The 25,252-nt window shown below is 40.8% G+C and overlaps 1 protein-coding gene across 4 annotated transcripts in view; it reads left to right on the forward strand.

Moving 5' to 3' along the window:
* LOC105196485 (sodium-coupled monocarboxylate transporter 1) overlaps positions 1–25,252 on the forward strand; it is a 459,320-nt gene that overhangs the window by 403,393 nt on the left and 30,675 nt on the right. For all 4 annotated transcript variants that reach the window (XM_039447232.1, XM_039447235.1, XM_039447233.1 and 1 more), the window contains 3 exons: positions 24,516–24,602; positions 24,691–24,779; positions 24,895–25,002. In XM_039447232.1, the coding sequence (XP_039303166.1) occupies positions 24,516–24,602; positions 24,691–24,779; positions 24,895–25,002 (284 nt within the window). The remainder of the gene's footprint in view (positions 1–24,515; positions 24,603–24,690; positions 24,780–24,894; positions 25,003–25,252) is intronic.

Consider the following 25,252-nt stretch of genomic DNA (forward strand, 5'->3'; position numbering starts at 1 on the left):
CCTCGCGCTACGCTTAGGCGGAGGACGAAGCGGCGAGGCAGATAAAACTGCCACGTCACAATATATATATATATATATATATATATATATATATATATATATATATATATATATATATACGAGGTGTGTTCAAAAAGTATCGCGAATTTTGTGTTTTTTCAAAAATTATTTATTTATTCATGAATATCTATTTTGTCCCCTTCAAAGTAATCCCCATGAGATATTATACACTTGTGCCAACGGTTTTTCCAATCTTCGAAGCACTTCAAAAAATCATTTTTTTTTATCTTGTTCAGCTCCTCCTTCGATGCCGTCTTTATCTCGTCAAGCGTAGCGTAACGTCGTCCTTTCATGGGCCTCTTCAATTTAGGGAACAAGAAAAAGTCACAGGGGGCCAGATCTGGAGAATACGGTGGCTGCGGCATCATTAGTGTGTTGTTTTTGGCCAAAAAGTCGCGCACAAGCAACGATGTGTGAGCAGGGGCGTTATCGTGGTGCAAAAGCCAATTTTTGTTCTTCCACAAATCCGCCGTTTCTGGCGGATTGCTTCGCGCAAATTGCGCATAACTTGCAGGTAATATTCCTTATTGACCGTTCTACCCTGTGGCAAGAACTCATGATGCACCACGCCCCTGCAATCGAAGAAAACTGTCAGCAAAACTTTCACATTCGACCGAACTTGGCGCGCTTTTTTCGGTCTTGGTTCGTGCGGCAGCTTCCATTGAGATGATTGAGCTTTGGTTTCCACGTCATAACCATAAACCCACGATTCGTCACCAGTTATGACCCTCTGGAGCAAATTTGGGTCGTCGCGGACAGAGTCCAACATCTCATTAGCAATATTCATGCGATGCTGTTTTTGGTCGCAATTGAGCAATTTTGGTACGAATTTCGCGGCGACCCGTCTCATGCCCAAATCATTGATAAAAATCGAATGGCACGAGCCAATCGATATGTTTAGGTCCTCAGCAACTTCTCTAACGGTGATTCGACGATTGGCCAATACCATTTTCTCCACTTCATTAATTTTTTCGTCTGTTGTTGAAGTGCTCGGGCGTCCGGCACGCTCTTCGTCGTTCACATCTTCTCGGCCTTCTGAGAACATTTTGTACCACCGATAAACGTTGCTTCGGTCCAAGGTAGCTTCTCCGTATGCCACAGTCAACATTCGGAATGCATCCGCGCACTTAATTTCGTTTTTCACACAAAATTTGATACAGGTTCTTTGATCCATTTTTTTGAATAGGTAAAAATCGAAGACGATCCAAAACACGTGCAAGCAAAGCAGCTGTCAACAATTAAGTGAACATTCAAAATGGCCGAGCTTGTCGGCATAAGTGAGAGACATGAGTACCAACATAACGCCACAAAAAGATCGAAATTCGAATATACGTAACCCGCGAAAATTCAAAATTCGCGATACTTTTTGAACACACCTCGTATATATATATATATATATATACATATATATATATATTTATATATATATATTTATATTTATATATATATATTTATATTTATATATATATATTTATATTTATATATATTTATATATATTACATACGTATAGGTGTCAAATAGATTACATTACATTCTTATTTAAAACAATGCAAATAATACTTTAAAACATTAATTGTTAGTTTAATTTAATTTAATTTCTAAATATAATTTTTAATTAATTTATTTTGTATTCAATTTGTAATGTTTATTAAACTTATAATTTTTTATCAGTATTACTATACAACAAGAAATAATCTATCGAATCAATATCGAAATGATTTCGACATCAAATTGATGTTAATTTGACATCAATTCCATTATTGTTTTATTCTAGTTTCTGCAGCGCTTTTTTCTTGCAACGTCTATGCACCTAATAACGGAAAGTTAAACATTAAAATAATTTAAAGTATGTTAACATGTAAATAAGTTTTTCTATACATACAATTAAATATAATAATTTAATTTTCTGTTTTATACATAATTAAATTTTAAATTTTAATTACCGGTAAAAAATTTTTATGTAAAGATATATATAATTATATATAAAATATGTTCATATATGTTTCTTATTGTTTGGTTATTTAGAATAATTTTAAAAATCTAATTTTAAAAAATTACATTTTTATTTAAAACAATATAAATAATACTGTTGTGCCCGTTCGGCCGAGCTTGAGAAGCTGGCCGAAGGAAGATCTATCGATCGGACTAAAAGGAAGCGCGGCCGGCTTTTGTTCTTTGGTTTTTCGGGACGCGGAGCTGTCAAGCGACATTTAAAATAATTCCGCTATCAATTAATTGTATATAGCCAATTAATTAAAGTCAGTGTTCTTTTATAAAAGAGAGTGTTCAATTATTTCGTGCTGTGTGTTCGTGTGAGTGTTTTTGCGTGCTCGTCTCGTCGAGCATAACATTTTGGGGGCTCGTCCGATTTCGAACCACGTAATGGACATCTCGGAAGATGTTACGGCAGCGTCTCCTGCGAGAGCGGAGAAACGTCCTCTTCGTAAGGGAATGCGTTCCCGAACACCTGCAAAACCTCGACTCTCCACCGAAGCAAATTCTCTTCGGGCGGTCGCCGTGGAGTTGCGTCAGCTTCGTGCTAAGAGACAAAGACAGCGGCAGTGTAAGGAGCGATCCATTTGTCTACAACGTTGGGAAGAGTTAGCGACGTTATTTCGTCAACGCGATGGGGAGCTACTACGTCTTCGGGAGGCACAGCTAAGTCCTTCTAAAAATATTTGTTTACGTGCGGGGGATTTTGCTTCGAATATTGGAGGTATGTTGTGTCCGCGTTGCCTCTGCGCAAGGAGTTTCGTGTTAGATGAATGAGGGGACGCGTTGCGTTCGCATTGTTTTGGCATGCCATTGGTTGAGGAAGAAGATATTCTTGTCAAACGCATTTTACGCTTGTATTTACGTCTATTGATTTTTATTGTTTTAATTGACGCATGGCGTGTCGTTTCCTCTTAAAATTCTCTTAAATAGAAGATGAGAGAGAGAGAGAGAGAGAGAGAGAGAGAGAGAGAGAGAGAGTGTGAGAGTGAGAGAGAGAGAATTACGGTTTTAGATTTAGGATTTCTTCTTTTCGAAATTGAAATTTCGTCTTGGGGCGGAGGGAGACGTTCTATCGTTCCTTTTTCTTCCTGGAGGGCATTGAGTTGAGAATGACACGGGCGGCGCTCGGTAACCCGTGGCAGGAGTCCGGGGTAGAGCAGGAAGTCGTCGAGCTTCCCTGAAAGTCCACGCCTTGGAGGACGGGTTCGGGGAATCGTTCTTTCTTCGGAAACTGGGAATGAATTTCGATTCTTTTTAGAATTTCTTGGTTAAATTTAAGGGAATGAATTTGCAGCGAACGGTGTTTAGGTTTGGTTAGCAGTATTTAGCTTCCCGTAGCAAAGGCCCGGGAGAGAGCAGGAGGTCGTCGAGTAAATTCTGATTTCAGAAGTGGACGACGCTTGGTAACCTGTGGCAAGAGCCCAGGGTAGAGCAGTGAGTCGTCATTTTGGTCTGAATCGCGGAGGACGACGCTCGGTTACCCGTGGCAAAAGCTGGGATAAAACAGAAGAGAATCTAGGATTTCTTTTTCTTCCAAAAAGGTGCTGGTTTGGGAGTGACACTGACGTCGCTCGATAACTTGCGGCAGGGGCCCAGGGTAGAAGTCGTCAAGCCTCGCTGGAAATCCTCACCTTGAGAGAAATAAATTCTAAACAGTCGTTCTTTTGTTAAGAGTTAAAAATGAGTTTCGATTCTTTTTCTTCTAGTTTGCAGGAGAGGACGATGCTCAGTAACTTGTGGCAAAAGCCCAGGGTAGAGCAGAAGATCGTTGATTTTGGTCTGAAGTGCTATGTTTTGTTTTGAAGATTCTAGTCTGTTGGAAGTTGTAACGGTCTTTTCTTTTTCTTCCAAAAAGGTGTTGGTGTGAGGTTAACGCGAGCGACGCTCGGTAACCTGTGGCGGAGGCCCAGGGTAGAGTAGGAAGTCGTCGTGCTTCTCTAGAAATCCTCGCCTTGGGGGAGGGGGATTCTGAAGATCGTTTTTCTTCCAAAATCGGGGGAATATGAAAGAGGAAGAGAGAGAGGGAGGCAAATTATTGTTTTGTGAATTGAGTACTCGTTGGATTTTATTTTATTTCAGTTTAGAGGCTTGCAAGGTGGAACCATTTCGACGCGTAGAGGAAAGTCTGCGAAATTCTTTTTTTAAGAAGACCGCCTCGCTCCGGTTTTTGATTCAGGGTTTTCTCGTGGGCTTGGAGGCAAATGCCGAGGCGGGGACATGAGAGCCTTTAGGGCGTTGGGTCCCTGAAAGTTAATTTTTCCCCCCCTTGTCCGAAGAATCAAGAAGGAAGCGCTCAAAATTTAAGATGAAGAGTTTTGTATGAGCGGAGATTGAAGTAAGAAGGTTTCGTTTTGAAGAAGAGGTTTCGCAGATTCATGTTTTCTGGAGAACAAGCCTTCCAGCTTGGTTGTCGGGATGACAACCTTGAAGAAGGGGGGCAGTGTTGTGCCCGTTCGGCCCAGCTTGAGAAGCTGGCCGAAGGAAGATCTATCGATCGGACAAAAAGGAAGCGCGGCCGGCTTTTGTTCTTTGGTTTTTTGGGACGCGGAGCTGTCAAGCGACATTTAAAATAATTCCGCTATCAATTAATTGTATATAGCCAATTAATTAAAGTCAGTGTTCTTTTATAAAAGAAAGTGTTCAATTATTTTGTGCTGTGTGTTTGTGTGAGTGTTTTTGCGTGCTCGTCTCGTCGAGCATAACAATACTTTTAAAAATCAACTTTTAACTTAATTTAATTTCTTTTAATGCAATTGTACTCAGTACAACTACGCTAATAATCCGCACAGCAACAGAAAATCAATTAAGATTCTCGTTGCTATGCATATGTGCAGCGGATTCAAATTCCGCATACGCAAAAGAATCGAAAGACGCTGATGGTCTTTCGGGCTTCCGGCCCGAAATACTATTGCGCTACACCAACTATTGCTGAGTTGCTTTCTGGTATTCGGCTAACCGTAAAAGCTGTATTTTACAGAAACACGATTGGTTGAACCAAGTAAAAAATTTGTGGATAAATAGAGCGACTAAATCGGAAAGCGAGGGAGAGTCTAACAAACAGCTGTCCGGTGTGTTACTTGCCGTGCGTGACTTACACGTCGAGTCAGTAACACATTCCGGAGATAAGCGCCGACCTATATATACCGATTTATATTGTCCGGAAAAGCAAGTGTACGAGTGACACATATAATCACACAACAAGTGTAACAAGGATAAATCTGAAGAAATACACATTTGTATTAAAATACAATACGAATTAACAAGCCAAATTGAATAAACGATTTAATACGAGATTTAAATTCTACAATAATATAGTGAACAATTACGTACGAATATTTTGGCTCTCCTTAGCCTTCGTCAGTTTATAAGATTTGTTTCACATTATAATACAATTAAAATGTTCATTATTTTTACAAAAAAAAATTTTTTCCCCTCTGTTTAAAATATCTAAAGATAACAAATTTTCCCTCAACTATGTAAAATTGTCCCCATGTGTCGCATACTGTTGGTAATTTTTTTTTTATGGCAAACGAGCAACCTAGTACATCAGATGTAAATTTGCGCGCGCGTGCGTTCGTGCGTGCGTGCGTGTGTGCAAGTGTTGTTAATCCGTCCCTCCTTTTGATGGAATAAAAAGAGCCATAATCCAAGCAGCACAATTTGTCTTACATGATGATGAACTTCATCGCTCGCGGCTTCATATGTAAGTTTAATTGATAAGCGTAGTATTAGTTACGTTTGTTATCTGTATATTGACGATAGAGTTATTGTTTTACACAAATTATAAAATTTTTTACCGTAGATAAATAAAAAGCTTGAAAAGGTATTCGAACAATAATTATATAAACGTTCGCCATTGTCGACGGTCTTATTGTCGAGACAGACGGAGCACAAGTGAGGCAGACCTGTTGAGCAAAAGTCAGTAACGTATATCTGTGTTATCTTTGAACGATTCAAATAAATAAAAATAAGAATCATGAAGAAGTTTTATATCATTCTATGAGTTTAGTCCGTTTGTTTGTTGTTTTATATGGGTCATTTCCAAAATTAATCTTTTATGGTAATTTTTTTTGGTGTCGAGAATTTTTATTTCTTTTCAATTGAAGGAGTGGTAAAAAAATATATGGTTTGTGTTTCCGTTTAAATCATAGAAAGAAAGGACCAACGGTCGCTTCGATTGCCTTCTACTCAAGGACTATGATATAAACATCTTTGATCATGCTCTTCGTGGATGCTTTGCGCCGAAAGCGGTCCTCTCTCTTTTCTTTCTTCACCAATTCCAATTGTTCACCTGAAAATTCTACGAAAAAGAAAAGGATTCGGGTTCCCTGTTGGCTGCCGCGTCCCTTCGCAAGAGGCTCAGATTTGTTTCTGACAGAGAGGCGATCCCATTGTGTTATTATAATATACGTGTTATTATAATATACGTCCAAGAAGATCAGAAGTGCTTTATTTATTTCCATTTCTCTGGAAGCGAGCCTTTACTAAGGCTGTGCAAAGTGACAAAAAAAAGAAGGAATTCGCAAAACAACATAAAATTTGGTCCTTCGAGCTGGATCGTTATCAAAAGAGGATTCAAGCCGATAACGTGCATTGCCTTATAGTCACGATAATTACCCAACGTCTGATCGAGACTCAGAAACGATCTCAGCGCTAGAAGCGTGATGGCGAGTTACGAGGAGATCTTTGCGAAGCAAAGTAAATTAATACGTAATATTCCATTGTGAACGCCATCACAAACTTCAAAAAGCTGGGTCAAACAAAGATGACCTATGATGCCGCATCAAGCCGACTTGAACGAGTGAAAGAGGCATTCCGAGAAATTCGAGACCACGACGCCAAGCTTCCATGTCCTGGCCACTGAGGAACAACAGAGCACCCACACTTATTTCAAGGATAAGCAATTTGATAGCTGCAAGATTCAGATGGACGTTGCCCTCGATTATTTCATGGAGATGATTACGCCAATGACATACAATTTAACGATGGATCTCTCTCACGCAAGTAACGACATTCCAACAACGCCACGTCCGATTTTTCGCTTACCAAGGATCGACCTCCCCACGTTCGATGGTTTGTTCGAGCGCTGGGAAACATTTCGCGATCGGTTCAAATAAATGATTATTAATGATTCGAGTTTAACTAATGTCGAGCGATTGCATTACTTGTGTTTGAGCCTTCGGATCCGCCGAAAACGCTTTAAGCCAATTGACCGTTACCGATGCGAACTTTGACGTCGAATGGCGCATCTTATCGTCGCAATATGAGAATAAACGTCGACTTGTAAATTCACATTTAGAATCGCTTTGGGCATTGCCCGCAGCCGCGCACAAATTCTCGAAAGATTTACAAACATTACTCGACTCCTCGGATATGTCAATACATGCTTTGAAAAACCTTGGTTGTCCAGTAGATATATGGGATGATATCCTTGTGTTCCTAGTGTCGCAACGGTTAGATAAGACAACGCGAAAGGGGTGGGAACTCAAATTAGAACAATCAAAAGAGCCTCTGTCATATTCTGACCTTCACGTGTTTTTAGAATCGCGGATTTGCGCCTTTGAAGTCCTTGTACTAAGAAAAGCGAGCAGTGCAACCGATGCTGCCGTGTCAAAAGCAAAAGCCGTGAAATCAATATCTTCGTATGCGATTTTAGTAAAATTTCAATGTTTTGTTTGCAATGGAGATCATCCCTTGTACCAATGCTCACAATTTTTGTCTTATACTCCGGAGCGTCAATTCGAATTAATAAAAACAGACAAACAATGTTATAATTGCCTTGCCTCAAATCACACTCTTAAGGAATGTAAGAATCCGTTGTTGTGAATGCCAACAAAAACATAATACGCTCCTTTATTTGGCGAAACCGGCGGAATCACCGTGCGAGGAAACAGCGAATGCGACAGGGCCTACCAAAATAAATACGGTCGACAAGACTGTTTCTCTTTCCATTGCAATGCCTGTTAGGACTAAACGAGCCGCTGTTCTAACAACCGCGCGTGTTTGCGTACATTCCCCGCACGGTCGGTTTGCAGTAGCGCGGGCATTAATCGATACAGGTTTGGTCGTTAACATGTCCGAAAATTTAGCGCAACTCTTACGTCTTCCAAGAATGAAGGACCGCGTCAACGTTTCGGGCATCAGCAAAAGGAAATCCGCGGCGCATCATACCGCAAATGTGAGGATTAGTCCTGGTACAAGCAACAAGCCCGCGTACTCAATTAACGCAATTATTTTGCTATCATTGTTGCATTATGCTCCCGTTAAGGTGCCGTCAAGTGCGCCATTAACACACATTCAAAACCTTCCGCTAACCAATAGCAATTTCTTGAATTTCGATCCCATCGAGATTGTTCTCGGCTTGGACATTTACACTTCGGGACGTAATAAAGAGGGGCGCTCTCGACGAACCGATAGCCCAGAACACATCGCTCGGGTAGATCCTGGCTGGACCGCTAACAAGATCGAGTTCAATTAAGACCGTTCACGTACATCAAGTTGCGGTTATGAACAATCTAAACACCGCGTTCCGCAGATTTTGGAAGATGACGAAGACCTTCCGTCTGGTCACTTCTCTACTCAGGAAGAGCAGCAGTGCAAACAACATTTCCTCTTTACGTACTACCGCGACGACGATGGCCGATACATTGTTCGTCTCCCATTCCGCGACGGCCCTCCACGCAACCTCGGAGATATTAAACGCTCTGCGCTCGCGAGCCTGCACCATCTTGAGCGACGATTCCGGTAGGATTCGCTCTAGCGCAGCAGAGCATTCCGCGAAGTACGAGAATTTAAACCATATGAAAAACTCTTGCCAACTTGTCACAACGCGCTCCTCAATATTACATTCCACACCATGCCGTAATTTACAAAAACAGTAATACAACACGACTTTGAGTTGTGTTTAATGCCTTTTGTTGAACCGCTAACAATAAATCATTAAGTGATTCCCTTCTGATTGGCTGAAAGCTACGAACCGATTTACCCAACATAATCTTGCAATGGCGGCAATATAAGTATGTGCTTTCAGCCAACAATGTATAGACAGATGCAAAAATGTATAGACAGATTTGAGTCGATCCGCGCGATGCTGAATATCAATGCATTCTGTGGCGGCCCTCCACCACCGCTCCTGTCGACACCTATCAACTTTTCACCGTCACTTACGGTACTGCTGTTGCTCCTTTTCTCGCAATCCGCGTGTTACAACAGTTGGCTCACGACGAAGGAGCTCAATTTCCGCTTGCCGTGCCAGTAATCAATCATCAAACGTACGTCGACGATTGCACGTTTGGTGGTGATGAGATTGAGCTCGCAAAAAACACATGGAATCAATTGATTTCGCTGTTGTTGAAGGGTTGTTTTCGTTTGCGTAAATAGGCGAGTAATTGCCCCGAGCTTCTCCGCGACCTTGATCCGTCAAATCATGGAATTGCTTGTGACAAAAGCTTACAAGACGACGACACGATTAAAATACTCGGCATCGCGTGGAATCCGGACCGAGACGTGTTTACCTTCCAAGTGTCCACGACAACTTCCATAGCCACTACGAAACGAGAAATCTTGTCCGTTGTTTCCAAGCTTTTTGACCCACTCGGCTGGGTCACGCCAATAATTATTACCGCACAGATTTTTCTACAACAATTATGGTCAATCAAATGTGATTGGCACAACGCTGTCCCTTTCGACCTCGCTACCGAATGGGAGAGATTCCAGACTCGATTACCATTGATAGAAAAGATCGTCACCCGCGATGGACGCATCATCCCTCGAGTTGCAGCAATATAGAGCTACACAGGTTTACCGACGCATCAATAAAAGCTAATGCCGCCGCTTTGCATTTACGTGTTATTTCGCCTGACGGAAAGATCATAACTTCGTTAATTATCGCAAAGTCGAAAGTTTCTCAAGGTTATTAGTGTGCCGCGTCTCGAGCTTTGCGCCGTGCTCCTGTTCTCGCAACTCGTGGTGTTCACACAATCGGCATTTATCACAGGTTACTTGTCGATGTTAGACGGATTAGATGATCGTCTTAGCTTGGCTTAGCGACACCCCGTCGTGGAAAACGTTCTTCGCGAACCGGGTGTCCAAAATCCAACAATTATTTCCCGAAGTCAAATGGAGACACATACGTACCCACATACGAAAATCCCGCAGATTGCGCTTCCCGTGGTATGGATCCCGGAAATCTCTAAAGTCATTTCCTCTGGTAAACCAGTCCTGAATGGCTCCAAAAATCAAACGATAGCTGGCCAGACGGGCTGGCTCCAAATACCGAAAGCCAGGATGTCGAGCGTCGCGCGTCCATAACTGTGTGCGCAACTTATCAACTCAAACCTTGAAATCTCAACTCGCAATTTTTGTCATGGACGAGATTGATGCGAGTCACCGTGTATATACTACGCTTTATCCAGAATTCGAAACCCGCGCGCGGTGCTCTCCCCGACGCCGCACCATCACACGACTCGATTGCGCTGCGCTCCAACAAGATTTACGCCGCGAGAATGTTCTGGCTCAAGTACATTCAATCAAATTCTTTTCCTGACGAATTATCGAGGCTTCGAAGAAATGAATATGTGTCAAAATTTAACCCATTAGCGCCGCTTGTACCATATTTTGTTTCCAACGGTCTCTTGCGAGTTTGAGGACGTCTAGAAAATTCAAATTTTTTCGGTGACGCCAAACATCCTATTATTTTGAAAGCCCACTGCTCGTAAACTTAATCATTAACGATATACATACGAAGGCATTCCATTCGGGTCCGCAATTAACTCTTGCGACTTTACGACAACAGTATTGGCTGCTTCGCGCGCGATCCACTGTTCGTTCTGTGCTCTACCGATGTGTTTCTTGTACACGCCAGAATGCGCGTGTCTCAAAGCAACTAATGGGCGAGTTACCGGATTTTCGCGTTAATAAAACATTGCGCCCCTTTATACACACGGGCATCGACTACGCGGGGCCGTTGCTTGTTCGAACTTCCAGGGGTCGTGGTTACAAATCTCATAAATCTTATATTGCAGTATTTATTTGAATGGCCACTAAAGCCCTGCATATTGAACTTGTGTCCAATTACTTTGCGGCTACCTTTTTAGCAGCGTATCAACGTTTTATCGCGCGCCGAGGAGCTCCAAACTCCCTCTATTCAGACAACGGCACGACGTTCCACGGAGCCGATTGGGAACTAACCGCCTCCTTCCAAACCACCACACGGGATCCAAATTTTCAAAATTATATAGTTTGTGAAGGTGCGAAGTGGCACTTTCTTCCACCGTCCGCACCACATTTTGGTGGTCTTTGGAAAGCGGCGGTTAGAAGCATTAAATATCATATTAAGTGTTCAATCGAATCGCATACATTGACGTTCAAAGAACTTACAACATTGTTATGCCGCATCGAACTATTTCTAAATTCACGACCGATTACCGCTGCATCCGATTCCATCGATAATTATGCTCCTATCACCCCCGGACATTTCTTGATCGGCACGAGCCTGACCGTGAGTCCTGAGGCAAGCGTACTTGATCTCTCAGAGCAACGTTTGTCTCGCTGGCAACTAATACAGAAATTAAACGAAGAAATCTGGCGAGCATGGAAAAATAATTATCTTCATACTCTACAACAACGGCCAAAATGGCGTAGCGTACAGCAGCTAGCAAAACGAAGACGATTAGTACTGTTACGTGATCCTCTCGCGCCTCCGAGCAAATGGAAACTTGGTCGCATTACACAGTGTCATCTGGGCCCTGATCATCTCGTCCGCGTTGTTACAATAAAGACGGCGACTGCTGAATATAAGCGACCGATAACAAAAATCTGTTTCTTACCTGTCGACATCAAGGACCATGATATAAACGTCTTTGATCATGCTTTTCTTTCTCCACCAATTCCAATCGTTCACCTGCGAATTCTACGAAAAGGAGGGACTCGGATTCCCTGCTAGCTGCCGCGTCCCTTCGCGACAGGCTCAGATTCGTTTTTGACAGAGAGGCGATTCCATTATGTTATTATAATATACGTGTTATTATAATATACGTGTTATTATAATATACGTCCAAGAAGATCAGAAGTGCTTTACTTATTTCCATTCCTCTCGAAGCGAGCCTTTACTAAGGCTGTACTAGCCGACAGCGCGAATTGACAAAAAAAAAGGAGGAATTCGCAAATCAACAGTTTGTCAACCTAGTGTTTTGAAGGGTCGAGTTTAATATTATTAATATGCTCTTTTGTTCTAGTCCTCAACTGTCTCTTCGTCTGCCCTACATACGTAGCATCGCAATTATTGCAAAAAATCTTATAAACAACATTGTTACTTTCCAAGTTTATCGACTTGGAAACTATCCATTGATCTCCACTAACAATAAATGGTTCGTCAATATTTTGAACATAAATTCTCTCTAATGTTTTGAATTTGTTACAACTTGGCGGCAATTTTTGCCTTCCTCCCAACAAAAAAACAAACATTGAGTTCATAAAAAGCATTGAGAACAATCGATATATTCAGACGGAAAGAGGAGAAATCCGAAATTCAGTCATTCCGTTGCTACATAATTTTTTACACAACAACTCAAGTTTAGATGAAGTAGAAAAGGAACTATTATGAAGACAGCCACATCAGAATTTTGTAAATTAAATCCGAATATTATATTTACACGTGCAGATAAAGGTAACATCATTGTAGCAATGGACAGATTAGATTATATCAACAATATGAAACAACTCTTCCATGAAAAAGAAACACATTTGGTAGTCAAAAATAATCCCATTAAAAAAGTAGAACTTTTTCTGGTCATTACTTATCATTTTTTTCGCACCACCCAATATGCCACAAAATTGGAACAGTTTATAGTTTGATGGATAGAGCGCTAATGTTATCTCACCCTACTTTCTAACAAAAAAGTTTGGAATTAATTATCGGACTATTTTAAACAAATGGATATTCTCTGGAATTTATTTTCAAATATATTAAAATAAGAATAAAAAATCTATTAAATACAAAACTTGCACCGCTATCAAAGACAAAAATGATCAAGACCTAACCAGACAAAAAAAGATGAGAACAAAAAAATTTCTTGTCGTCCCTTACATTTAAAATATTTCTGAAAGAACAGCATCTTTGTAGATAAAAACACATTTATAATTGGCTATAGATGCATAAACAAAATTAACAATTTCATCGAAGTGCATAAAGACAAAACGGAGAGTGTCTGCAGTAACAATGTTGTTTACAAGATTTTTTGCAATAATTGCAATGCTACATATGTAGGGCAAACGAAGAGACAGTTGAGGACTAGAAAAAAAGAGCATATTAATAATATTAAACTCAACCCTTCAAAACACTCAGTTATAACAAACCATAGAATATTTTTTGACCACTCTTTAATTGGATGGAAATAAAAATTCTTGACACCGAAGAAAATTACCATAAAAGATTAATTTCGAAAATGATACGAGGGCAGTCCGATAAGTACTTAGCCTACAAAAAGAAAACGAAAATTTGGGAAAAGTGGCGATTTATTTCTCAACATAGTTTTTACATCTCCTTTTAACTCAATACACTTGACCCAGCAATGCTCCAACTTCTTTAACTCATCTGAAAAATACGTTTTCTCGAGGTCTGCAAAGTAGGCCTCCGTGGCGGCGATGACCTCCTCATTCGACTCAAATTTCTGCCCGGCGAGTGACTTTTTCAAGTTTGGAAACAAAAAAGTCGCACGGGGCCAAATCTGGAGAATACGGTTGATGGGGCAGCAGTTCGCAGTGTAATTCGAACAATTTGGCCGTGGCGACGGCGGAGGTGTGAGCCGGTGCGTTGTAATGGTGGAAGAGCACTTTTTTCTTCGCCAAATGGGGCCGTTTTTTTTGCAATTCGGCGTCGAATCGGCCCAATAATTCGGCACAGTAGAGCCCTGTGACCGTTTTGCCCTTCTCCAGGTAGTCAATGTAGATTACACCTTGTGAATTCCAGAAAACGGTGGCCATCACCTTTCCAGTCGATAGGACAGTCTTCGCCTTCTTCGGAGCACGTTCGCCGGGTGAAGTCCACTGTTTTGACTGTTCCTTGGTCTCTGGTGTGTACCAGTAAATCCATGTTTTGTCGATGGTCACGAAACGACGCAGAAATTCCTTCGGACTGCGCTTAAACAGCGTCAAATACTGCTCTGAAGTGGTCTCACGGTTGCGCTTGTTGTCCGGAGTGAGCAAACGCGGCACTTATCGCGCCGACAGCTTTCTCATGCCCAAAATTTTATGCAGGATATGACCCACGCGGTCTTTTGAAATGCCTACTGTTTCAGCTATCTCGCGCACCTTCAATCGGCGATCTGCCAATACGAGATCGTGGATTTTTGTCACGTTATCCTCCATGGTAGCCATTTTCGGGGCACCTGGGCGTGGCTCATCAAAAACCGACGTGCGACCACGTTGAAACTCGTTAAACCAATTTTTGACGGTCGTCATCAAAGGAGAAGAGTCACCGTACATAGCATCCAAGCGTTCTTTGATTTTGCTGCGCGATTTCCCTTTCAAAAACAAGAATCGAATCACCGATCGATATTGCTCTTTTTCCGTTTTTCTAAAATCCGCGAACACGCCCGCTTCCACACGCGGTCAAAACAAAACTACAAGTCCGATTCGGCTAACATTTTGACAGTAGCTGTCTACGAGAATGTACTACACGATAGTAAATCTCTCTTGCGATACTGGCACCATCGGGCGGTGAGGCTAAGTACTTATCGGACCGCCCTCGTACATATAAAACAATAAACAAACGGACTAAACTCACAGAATAATACAGAAATTCTTCATGATTCTTATTTTTGTTTACTTGACTCGTTCAAAGACAACACAGGTATACGTTACTGACTTTTGCTCAACGATTTTGCCTCGCTTGTGCTCTGTCTTTCTCGGCAATAAGATCGTCGACGATAGCAAATGTTCACATAATTGTTGTTCAAATACCTTTTCAAGTAAGCTTTTTAATTTATCTACGGTAAAAAATTTGTGTATTTCATGTAAAACAATAAGTCTATCGTCAATATACAAATAACAAACGTGGTTAATACTACGCTTATCAAATAAACTTACATATGAATTTGCGAGTGATGAAGTTCATTATTATGTAAGAAAAATCGTGCTGCTTGGATTGTGACTCTCTTCATTCCACCAAAAGGAGGGACGGATTAACAACACTTGCACATACACGTACACGCGCAAATTTATATCTAATGCACTAGGTTGCTCGTTAGTCAAGAGAGAGAGAGAGAGAGAAAAATTGATTGATTGATTGAGCGTTTATTTCTGTCTTAGGGTAAGCCCTCTAAGGACAAACAGATAAGCAGAACAAGAAAAAGTACAAATGTTCACATAATAACTAATTACTGAATAAGGTAACAAAATACGACAACAGCAAAGAAAATTGGAGTCTTACAAACTAATAACGCAGTAGAGGTACAGGTAAAAAAAAAATAAAAAATAAAACTGAGACAGGCCTACGGAGGAGAGATAGAGATAGACAGCAAAAGCATAAATAATATTATGGTATGTAAGCAAAATAAAAGTAAAATATACACAGCAAAACTTAAAGGTAATGGCAACTAAAGCGAAATAGCATTACACTTTTACTGACCGCTCAACTAAACAGAGAAAGCTATATAAGCGCAGAGAAAAGAAGATAAAATAAGATAAGAGTAGTATAGTAGTATAAAAGTAAGCATACAGGCTGACGAGTATAAGCGCGACTGAAAAAAGGAATTGCAGAGCTAGTCCTGGGGCTGAGTGTATCCGTTGCAGTAGAAGATGTAAGAAGGCCACGTTGTCGAACAGTCAACCGATCAGGCATTGAGCGCAGAGGAAAATGAAGGCCCGGCGACAGCCATGCACTCAGCCCCAGACGCATTCCCCGAGGCCGCCAAAAGCGCGCGTGGCTTAACAGCAGGACCCCGTTGAAGGTGGAAGGCCGAGGAGAAATTGTCGGTGCTCCGGTTCAGTCAAACGCAGAAACCGCGACGCCTTCGCGCGCGGACAATGATGCTGCAGAGGTGGCAGCCGAAGCTACAACGCCCGATGCAGCGACGGGGGGCGGCCGTGAGGCAGTTCAGATGTTCTTGATGACGGACTCGAATGGGAGAAGTATCCGAGTGTTGTTTGATGTAGATGAGGCCGCCGCGAACCCATACGCGGTGCAGTTTGCCCGCGCGAACCGCAGACCTCGCCTCATTAAAGATCCTAGAGGACGATGTCAACCTCTCGTTGAGATTAATCCTAGATCCGGAGAACACCTCAGACACCTCCGCACCCTCAAAAACTTCCCGTCGATCCATCGGTCGCGAGCCTCGCTAGAAGACAGCTTCACGATAATCGGTCTTGGGCGATTTCCCTTGGTAGGAATACGCACGCAGGTAGAAATCTCGTCGAGAGGGGCGGCAACTCCCAATGCAGAGGCGATGTCGGCAACGACGGCGCGAGTATTCTCAGAAGGGAGCTCCTTTGCGCCGAATATGATGAGCTCGCTGCTAAGCTTGGCGCGCTCAAGCGCCTCGATGCGCTCCTTGAGAGCGGAAGTGGACGCAACTGATCCGCCGGATGGTCGTGCCTCCAAAGCGCGGACGCGAGCATCCAAACTGGCTTGCCCCGCATTAACTCGGCGCACAGCACCCGCAAGCTCCTCAGTTTTGGCCTCAATGACACCCAATGATTGATGAATGCTACGCTCCAACAAAGTCAGCTGCGCTTTGATTGCAGGAAGATCCTGAAGCTGTTTCCTCAGCACGGGAAAATCCTGTAAAATGCGCTCGACGCCTTTAATCTTGACTAGTACTACAGCAAAGAGATTCCTGATAGAATCAAGCTCGAGAGAGGAAACGTCTGAAATCGATTTACCATCAACGATCGCGAGGCCGCAAGAATCGGAAAGATTTCCGTGGACACCCTGCTTCCGACAGGTAGGACAGGATAGCACAGTGGAACCCGAAGCATTAAGAGAGCCCGGAGAAGAGGCCTGCCGGTTGCAAGCGCAGGCCCCATGGAAAATATGTTTGGGATTGCGGTCACAGCACAGCGCATCGGCCACAGCGATGAAACGTTTACAGGCAAGAGTCATTGTTTAAAGCCGATTGGCAAGCGACACACGAACGGACAGTAGACGACGGCGCGCACAGGCGAGAGCAGCAAACGAACGGACCCGTTAGGCGGATAGCACGTGCACAAAGCGATGCCGAACAGCCAGCAGCAACAGAAATAGGTTAGGCCACAGAGATAACACTTCAGAAAACCAAGGAAAATAATGCAAAGATGGTCCAGATGTGCTCCAGAATGCAGATGACAAACCGAGAAGTCCACGATTAGACAGTCCACGACAAACGGCCTCGCGGGGCAAAGAACAGCAACAAAACGTTAAAAAAAAGGCGGAGCAGAAATGAACACGTCTTTTCACATCGCAGAGAGAGAGAGAGAGAGAGAGAAAGAGAGAGAGAGAGAGAGAGAGAGAGAGAGAGAGAGAGAGAGAGAGAAAATCATCATTTATTACGCGCTCTGGGATTAAATCCCCTCAAGCGCATGATCAACTACATCTTTAAGTTTGACATGAGAGATCAAAAATTGCAGAAATATAAATACTAATATACAATTATAATATAATCTGAAATTAACATAAAATACAATAAAAAATATTAGAAATTAGTAATTAATGTAAGTAGAAATTAATATAAATATAAATAGGGACTAGAAAATTAGTCAGTCGCTGTGTCGAGACCGATGTTTCGATTGATTGGGTCGAAGCGGACTTCGGCCTATCAACGGTTTGTTCCTAACAGGAAACTGTAAAGTCCAGATTTAAAGATGTCTAGCGATTTGGCACATCTAATGTCAGATGAGAGGCTGTTCCATAACTCGATGGAAGCGCACCTAAAAGACTTCCTATATAACTCGGTTCTACAGTACGGCACGGTCAACATGTCACTCGCGGCCCTTGTGTTGCGGACTATCACGTCGCTTTTGTGAGTATAACCCTTGTAGATTGCGGAAGGTTTTTTGTACGTATTATACGAAAAGTAAGGATCCCTATTAGGTAACTTCGCCTGGAATGAGTCTTTAACCACCCTAGTTTATCGAAATAAGGGGTGATATGTTCGTCCCTCCTTGCTTGGTAGATGAACCTAACACAGGCATTCAAGGCCCTCTGTAGCCTTAGGTTCTGCTCTTGAGAGTGAAAGAGAGAGACGGTATGCGACACATGGGGACAATTTTATATACAGTACCGGCCAAAATTATATTACCTTTCGATTTTTGGAGCATAACTTTTATTGAAGTGTATCAAATGCATTCAAAATTTTATAGTAAACACTTCATGAAAGTATGTAACGAACCGCCTTCCGAACCCCCCCCCTGGACCACCTAACCGTCCGAGCCGTCCGGCCAAACACCCGCCGGATGGCAATTAACGATGCACGGCGCCTAATAACATTACTCGATATCGGAGCGAACGAGCGATCGCTCTCGCGCGCATGCGCTTTCGTTCCCGCGCCGTCCGCAGCCACGCTCTACGCGCGTGGCCCGAAGCGATAGACCCGAGATCGAGTGGCGGGGATGCTGCCGCCGGACCGCTCCGCCGTAACACGCCGCACATTCTCTCGCCTCGATTCTCGGGTATATAAGGCGACGTTAGTCGGAGGCCGGGACCTTATCTGTTTCTGATCGTTCCGCCGACTAGAAGCCCTAGGTTGCCACTGAGATCGAGCGCCTCGGTCTCCGCTAAGTCACTTAGCTCGCAACCGCTTCCGCCTCCGATCCTGACTCCGCTTCCCGACTCGCCGAACTGAGCTCAAGAAGAACTTGGGCCCTGTCAAGGCACTTGACGAAAAGGCGACTTCCATCCTCTAAGCCTCCCAAGTCCGACGCCACCTCACGTACGGGGGTACGGTGCTCCGTGCTTCCACCAAGCGCACTTGGCGTGAGGGAGTGTCTTCCGGCGATCATTCGCGGTATTAACCGCCTCACGACGGGCCGCGCGAAAAGCCGAAGTCAACGCACGGATCAGTGTACGCGCCGTGCCCCGTTTACCGCACCGCGCACCGCGTCTCACACGAGTGTCACGGCCACAACAACAAGGCCGCTGGGGTTCCGAGAAAAGAACCCAACGCAGTTCCGCGAACCGCGTCTCGCGCGGCAGGTGCGCTAAATGAATAGCCTGTAAATAGATTTCTGAAGTTTTTTGTCACATCCGTCCGCGCGTCTTTATTACTAGTTAAGCTCCGCGTCTTGATTTCCGCCCGATCGCGTTTCCGGATTTCCGGATTGTTTCACCGCCGAAAGTACTGCGTACTACCGTCAATAAATGTACCGGACTTATGTAAGTCTCACCGCGTCTTAAGTGTTGAATAAACGTTCTTTGTTACATATCAACCGAAAACAACGTCTAGTTCCTCCAGGCGACCTTTCGCGCCCGTTTCCGCACCGCCAACCGTCCGTGCGCGAAGTACGGTCGTTAAAATCGAGGCATCGCCAGGCGATGGGATGCGGATGACGTCTTGACGCGGGCGCGGTCTTCCGCGGATATTATAGCGCGGTGGGCGGAGCTTCACGGCGCGACGTTGCGGTACGCGAATTGGCAGGACAGCCGAGCGGCCACGTACGTGCCGGGAGCGATGGCGGTCTGGAAGCCGCGGAACGCGTCAAGTACCTTGACCAAAACCCCGTAACGGCAATTCCGTTGGTTAGCGTTCCGCGGCGGAGCGGAGATGTCCGCTGCTCGGGAGCGGGTCGGGAGTTTTCCTCTCGCCAGGAACCTTGACGAGAGTAGGACGCTCTTGCTCGCGAGGATGCGGGAGAAGAAGAAGCTAGGCGGAAACGCGATGTAGCTTTGCCAAGAACCTTCGACTACTTGATTTTCCGTAATGTCAAGCGCAGCGGATCAGACGGTGATGCTGGCTGACGGGAAAAGGCGACTTTATCGGAACACGCGGCCCTATTTATACCCGGCGACTCCGTCTGCCTCCGTCATTTTTGGCGCTTGACAGCGGAGTCGCCGGAGTGGGACGATCGTGCGTTCCCTCGTGTGCGCGTGCGATAGCTCGACACGGTTTTTGCCGCCTGTAGCCTGTGATGTTCTTATAATTGGGTGCCCGAGGCACCCTCCAGTTATAGCCCGGTGGCTCTTTTCCGGATGTTGATGATCGGGGACGATGCATATTATTTTGTCGAGGGGGGGGGTGCATCGTTACACTGTTGATATCTGATTGACGTCGCTGATCGACGTCAAATTGATGTCGATCTGATTGCTATGATTCAACTTGGAAAACCTCGACGTCAAATTGATGTCAATGTCTCGACTTGGAAACGTTATAGACGCCATCGACGTCACATTGACGTCGATTCAATTTATCATTTCTCTCTGGATATATATATTGTATACATACATTGATAGATTTTTTTAAATATAAAATTGACTAAAAAGAAATTCTTGAAAAGCGAAAATATTTGCACGATTTTATCTTACAAACTGCACAATTTAAATAATAGTAAATATATTAATAATATTTATTAGATCATTTTACATGTTTATAACTTCCTAAACTGTTTTTGTTTATATTTTTCTATTTCGTATTTTTTTTTGTAGTGCATCTTAGAACCTAAAATCGCTATTCAACATACAGCGATTTCTTTCCGTGAGAGTAGACAATAATAACGAATTTTTCAACTGCAATGTTGATACATATTTATTGAATTTTTTTACATATTTTTTAATTTCTTACAGTATAAAAAAATAGCTTTGAACGCCACAGATTCATATATGCACTAATAAGGTTCCATAAAAACATATTAAGTGGAAGTGTCCAATTCTAACATTTTAATTTTATAAACTTTGCTGTTTAATATATAAAAATATTATTTATTAGTTATTATTATTTAGTTTATTAATTTATTTTACAGTTAATTCCTTTTTGTATGAAAGAAGGTATAATAGAAGCTATAAAATAAATATCTAAATTTTATTGTTTATTGCATCAATTTTAAAATTTAATTTTTCAGAAGCTCTTTTTGAATTACCCAGTGAGAAATGATACATCAAATCAATATCGAATTGATGTCGATTTGATTAAATTTCATCGATGCATTTTTCCGGATTGTTGAACATCGAAATCTCAAATACTTCATGATGATTTTGTCCTCATATTTGTATTTGTTAGTAACAAAAGTAATACAATATAATGTATTTTTCAAGATTTTTAATGTTTTTCTTTGTTTTTGTTGAATATTCATTGTCGATTTGACATCAATTCAATATTCGCGGTGCACTAAAATGCACTAACGCGTGGCACCACGATATGTACTTTTTCCTGGCGGGTACAATAAAAAATCCCTGCCAAAAATGTACGATTAAAACCGATTAAAACGGAATCCTTTTTAATCGATTTTAAGCTGTTTTAATCGTTTCAATCCACGAGTGAATTAAAAATTGGTTTTATTTCTATACGAATTGTAATTGTAAAAGTAGCTTCAAACCGAGATATACGAAGAGATATTCTTCATAAATAATTAATATAAACTAATGTACACTCATCTATGCAATTTATCAATTTAATGCTTTATAACTCGATCAATAATAATCTTATTAAAAAATTACAGAAAAACCTTTGTATTCATCTTATTGCCATTTAAAATTTTTATAGAAGCACAAAAATCAATTTTTAAGTGTCTATCATGAGGAACTTTTTAAAGAAAATGTTTACAAAAAGTTTTGTCAATACACATTTATTGTTCACTTAGCAATAAATATTTTAAAGTATATTTAGAAATTTTTGAAACAAAAATATATTTTTGCGCCGTTTAATATTTACTACTCGGTTACATTATTTTGTAAAATAGTTCATTTATCAATATTGATTAGATTATTATACACCACAGTAAAAGGTTATTCAAGTTAATTAAAATATTAAATTTTCAACAAATTTTTTTTTAGAACTCACTTTTTTTTAATTCTGTGAAAAAATATGATTTCATCATTAATTAGACATTCTACAATGTTCATTAATTATATGTATGTATAATATATATAAATATAGCAACTCAGGCACCGTCACAACATACTATAGCGAAATAAACAAGCGCGCGCACCGCCGCTAGACGTGTGTGTCAGACATAGAGATATTACAGATAGAGTAGAGAAGCTAGCCTCAAAAGTGATCCATTGGTAGAAAGAGACAAATCCCATTGTTAGAAAGAGACAAAAAACGCAAACTTTAGTTTATCTCTATCTTAATGGCGCTAGTACGACAAAGACAAGAATATAGGTCCTATCTTCTCTCTCTTTCTAACGGAGGGACATTTCCACTTACAGATCTGTCTATGGTTCCTCTACTCTATTTGTAATATCTCTATGGTGTCAGGCCCCTGCACGCGAACAAGTGTGTGCCATTGCTAGGCAGCCACGCCGCGGAGAATTTTTTTAAGTCGAGTGCGGTTACAGGCGTTATACCTAAGCGCTATCGCAAATGATTTCCCAGCTCATACTTCAGTGAGATCTTTAGGAGCTACTTGTAACTTTGAGACGAATATTTGCTCTCATTTTTTTCAAACATGACGTATGTGTTGAACGCTGTTCCAAATAAAATTTTATATTTTTACATGTAAATAAAAATTTGTATTGTTATTCAATCTTGTACATAAATTAAAAATTTAATTCAAATTCAATTTTTTAATCCTTTTTAAGGATACAAGAAATGTTTTTTTTTTTAATTAAACATTTATTACGTTTACATTAATGTATTCTGTTTTAATAAATCTGTCTGGGTTCTGATCTTAATTTCAATCGGTCTTAGTACCGTATTTTTGATGCAGAAATTCTGATCAATTTGGATTATTTTTTTCTTAATCAGTTTTAATCGTACATTTTCGGCAGGGATATTTTGTCGAATTTGACATCGATAATCGATTCGATGATCGAAACTAACGACCTGAATACCGAAATAGATGTGAGGATCGATATCAAATTTTGATATCAAATCGACATTAAGTTGACATCAATTCGATATACAATTTCTCACTCGGTATGTTGCAAATACATTAATTATTACAAAATACAAAACAATATAAAAAAAATATTATAAGTCATATACAAGGTGTCTCATTTTAAAAAGCTGACCTCGATAATTCTTTAATGAAACATTTTCAGCAAAATTGTTTCAGACAAAAGTTGTATGGTTTCGAAGGGCACATAAGATGGTGTCATTAATTTGACTTTGAATAGTTGCTTGAAGGTCACGTAAAAGTCAACTTTTTCAATTTTTTAAATTGAACTGCTTACTTTTTATTGCATATTCTTGTAACTTATCTCGAGACTTTTTAAAAACACTATAATTAAATGCTTTTTTGTGAAATATTTTTTTAGTTGCAAGACTTGAAAGTTACAGTACTGTCGGCATTAGAATTATTCAAGGTACACCACGTTGCTCGGTCGGATTTACACTTCTTTTGTGTTCGAAGAAAGATTGGAGAATGATCCAACCGGTCCTGGTAAGATCGGTCGATAATCCAATCAGTTAAAACAAAATTGATCAGTGATTCAGCCAGTCAAGGCAAGATCGAAAAAGATCCGGCCAGTTAAGACAAGATTTTGAGAATTTTCTATCACAATAAGTGTTCGAAAATTCCTTCTTCATTCTGCATACATAATTGAATACATAATAGAAGATTCTCAAAATCTTGCCTTAACTGGCCGGATTTTTTCCGATCTTGCTTTGACTGACTGAATCACCGATCAATTTTGTTTTGACTGAGTGAATTACCGACCAATCTTACCTTGACTGGTTAGATCATCCTCCGAACTTTCTTCAAACACAAAAAAGGTATAAATGTTACAGGGCAACCTCCACCTGGTACATCTTGAGTGATACTAATGCCGGCGGTACTATAACTTTCAAGTCTTGTAACTTCAAAAATACTTAACAAAACAGCATTTAACTATAGCGTTTTAGAAAGGCCTCAAAATAAGCTACAAGAATATGCATTGAAAAGTAGACAGTTTTATTTAAAAAATTAAAGGTGACCTTTATGTGACCTTTAAGCAACTATTCAAGGTTAAATGAATGACACCTTCTGTCCCCCTTGAAACAACTTTCGTCTAAAATATTTTTTTGCAAAATGTAAGGGAACGGAAATATTTGGAGTGATAGATTAAATAGATCATCCTGTATAACTATATGTAATTATATTTATATGAGAAATTTCGCACCAGATAGTACACAATATTAAAACTAAATTCTAATATGGACATAATGTTGATGATATTACGTCAGACTTATCATTCAAGTATCATGCATTTGAATCAATATTGGTCTATTAGGTTACCTAACCGAAATTTCAGTACATTGGGCTAATATTAAGTTGTTTGTAATTGCTTAATTAGGTAGAGACGTTCGGCACAGACGCAAGTAAATTTTTTCATATTTCAATAAATTTTGTAGTTGTCCATAACTCTTGGCTCCATTACAAATGGACCATCCTTTGGTATTTTCAATATGGGAATATTATTACCATGGATTAATGGCAAAGTACGTAGAAATAAATTTAATTTGTTTTTATGGAAATTATATTCAAAGTCAATAAGAATAAATATATATATTTATTTAAATTCAACAGGGTGCTTTAATCGGAGGAATAGTAGGTTTGGGTTTCATGGGTTGGCTTGGTCTTTCCGCCGAAGCAGCTATTACCAGTGGAAAAATCAAGTTTGTGATATAATTATTAATATATGTATATATGATACAATCAATGTTGAATTGTTTTCTTATTATTTTCCTACAATTAATAACGTTTCCTGATATTTACGTTTTCATATTGTAGGTTCGATATGAAACCCGTTACCACAGAGGGATGCACTTATTCATTCTCACAAGTAGAGAATTTATTGTTATCTGTTCCACCAGATTCAATTTTGGATGATGTTGAAGAGTAAGTTTAATGATATTAATATTACAATAATAATTTTAACTAAATTGTTTAAGTGTAATCACACTAATAAATAAGTAAAGAAATGTCAATTACAGTCGAAGCTGGTCTTAGCGCTTAATATAATTCTATATGTAAATCTTAACTCAAACTTTTCAAACATATTTTTAGTTACCTTCTTTCCAAATTATAGATTTGTGAAACCTTATAATTTTGACATCTATATCGCTGAAAAAAACCATATTTTTAGCTC

Source organism: Solenopsis invicta, chromosome 3 (genome assembly GCF_016802725.1).
Source record: "Solenopsis invicta isolate M01_SB chromosome 3, UNIL_Sinv_3.0, whole genome shotgun sequence".
Taxonomy (NCBI): Eukaryota; Metazoa; Arthropoda; class Insecta; order Hymenoptera; family Formicidae; genus Solenopsis; species Solenopsis invicta.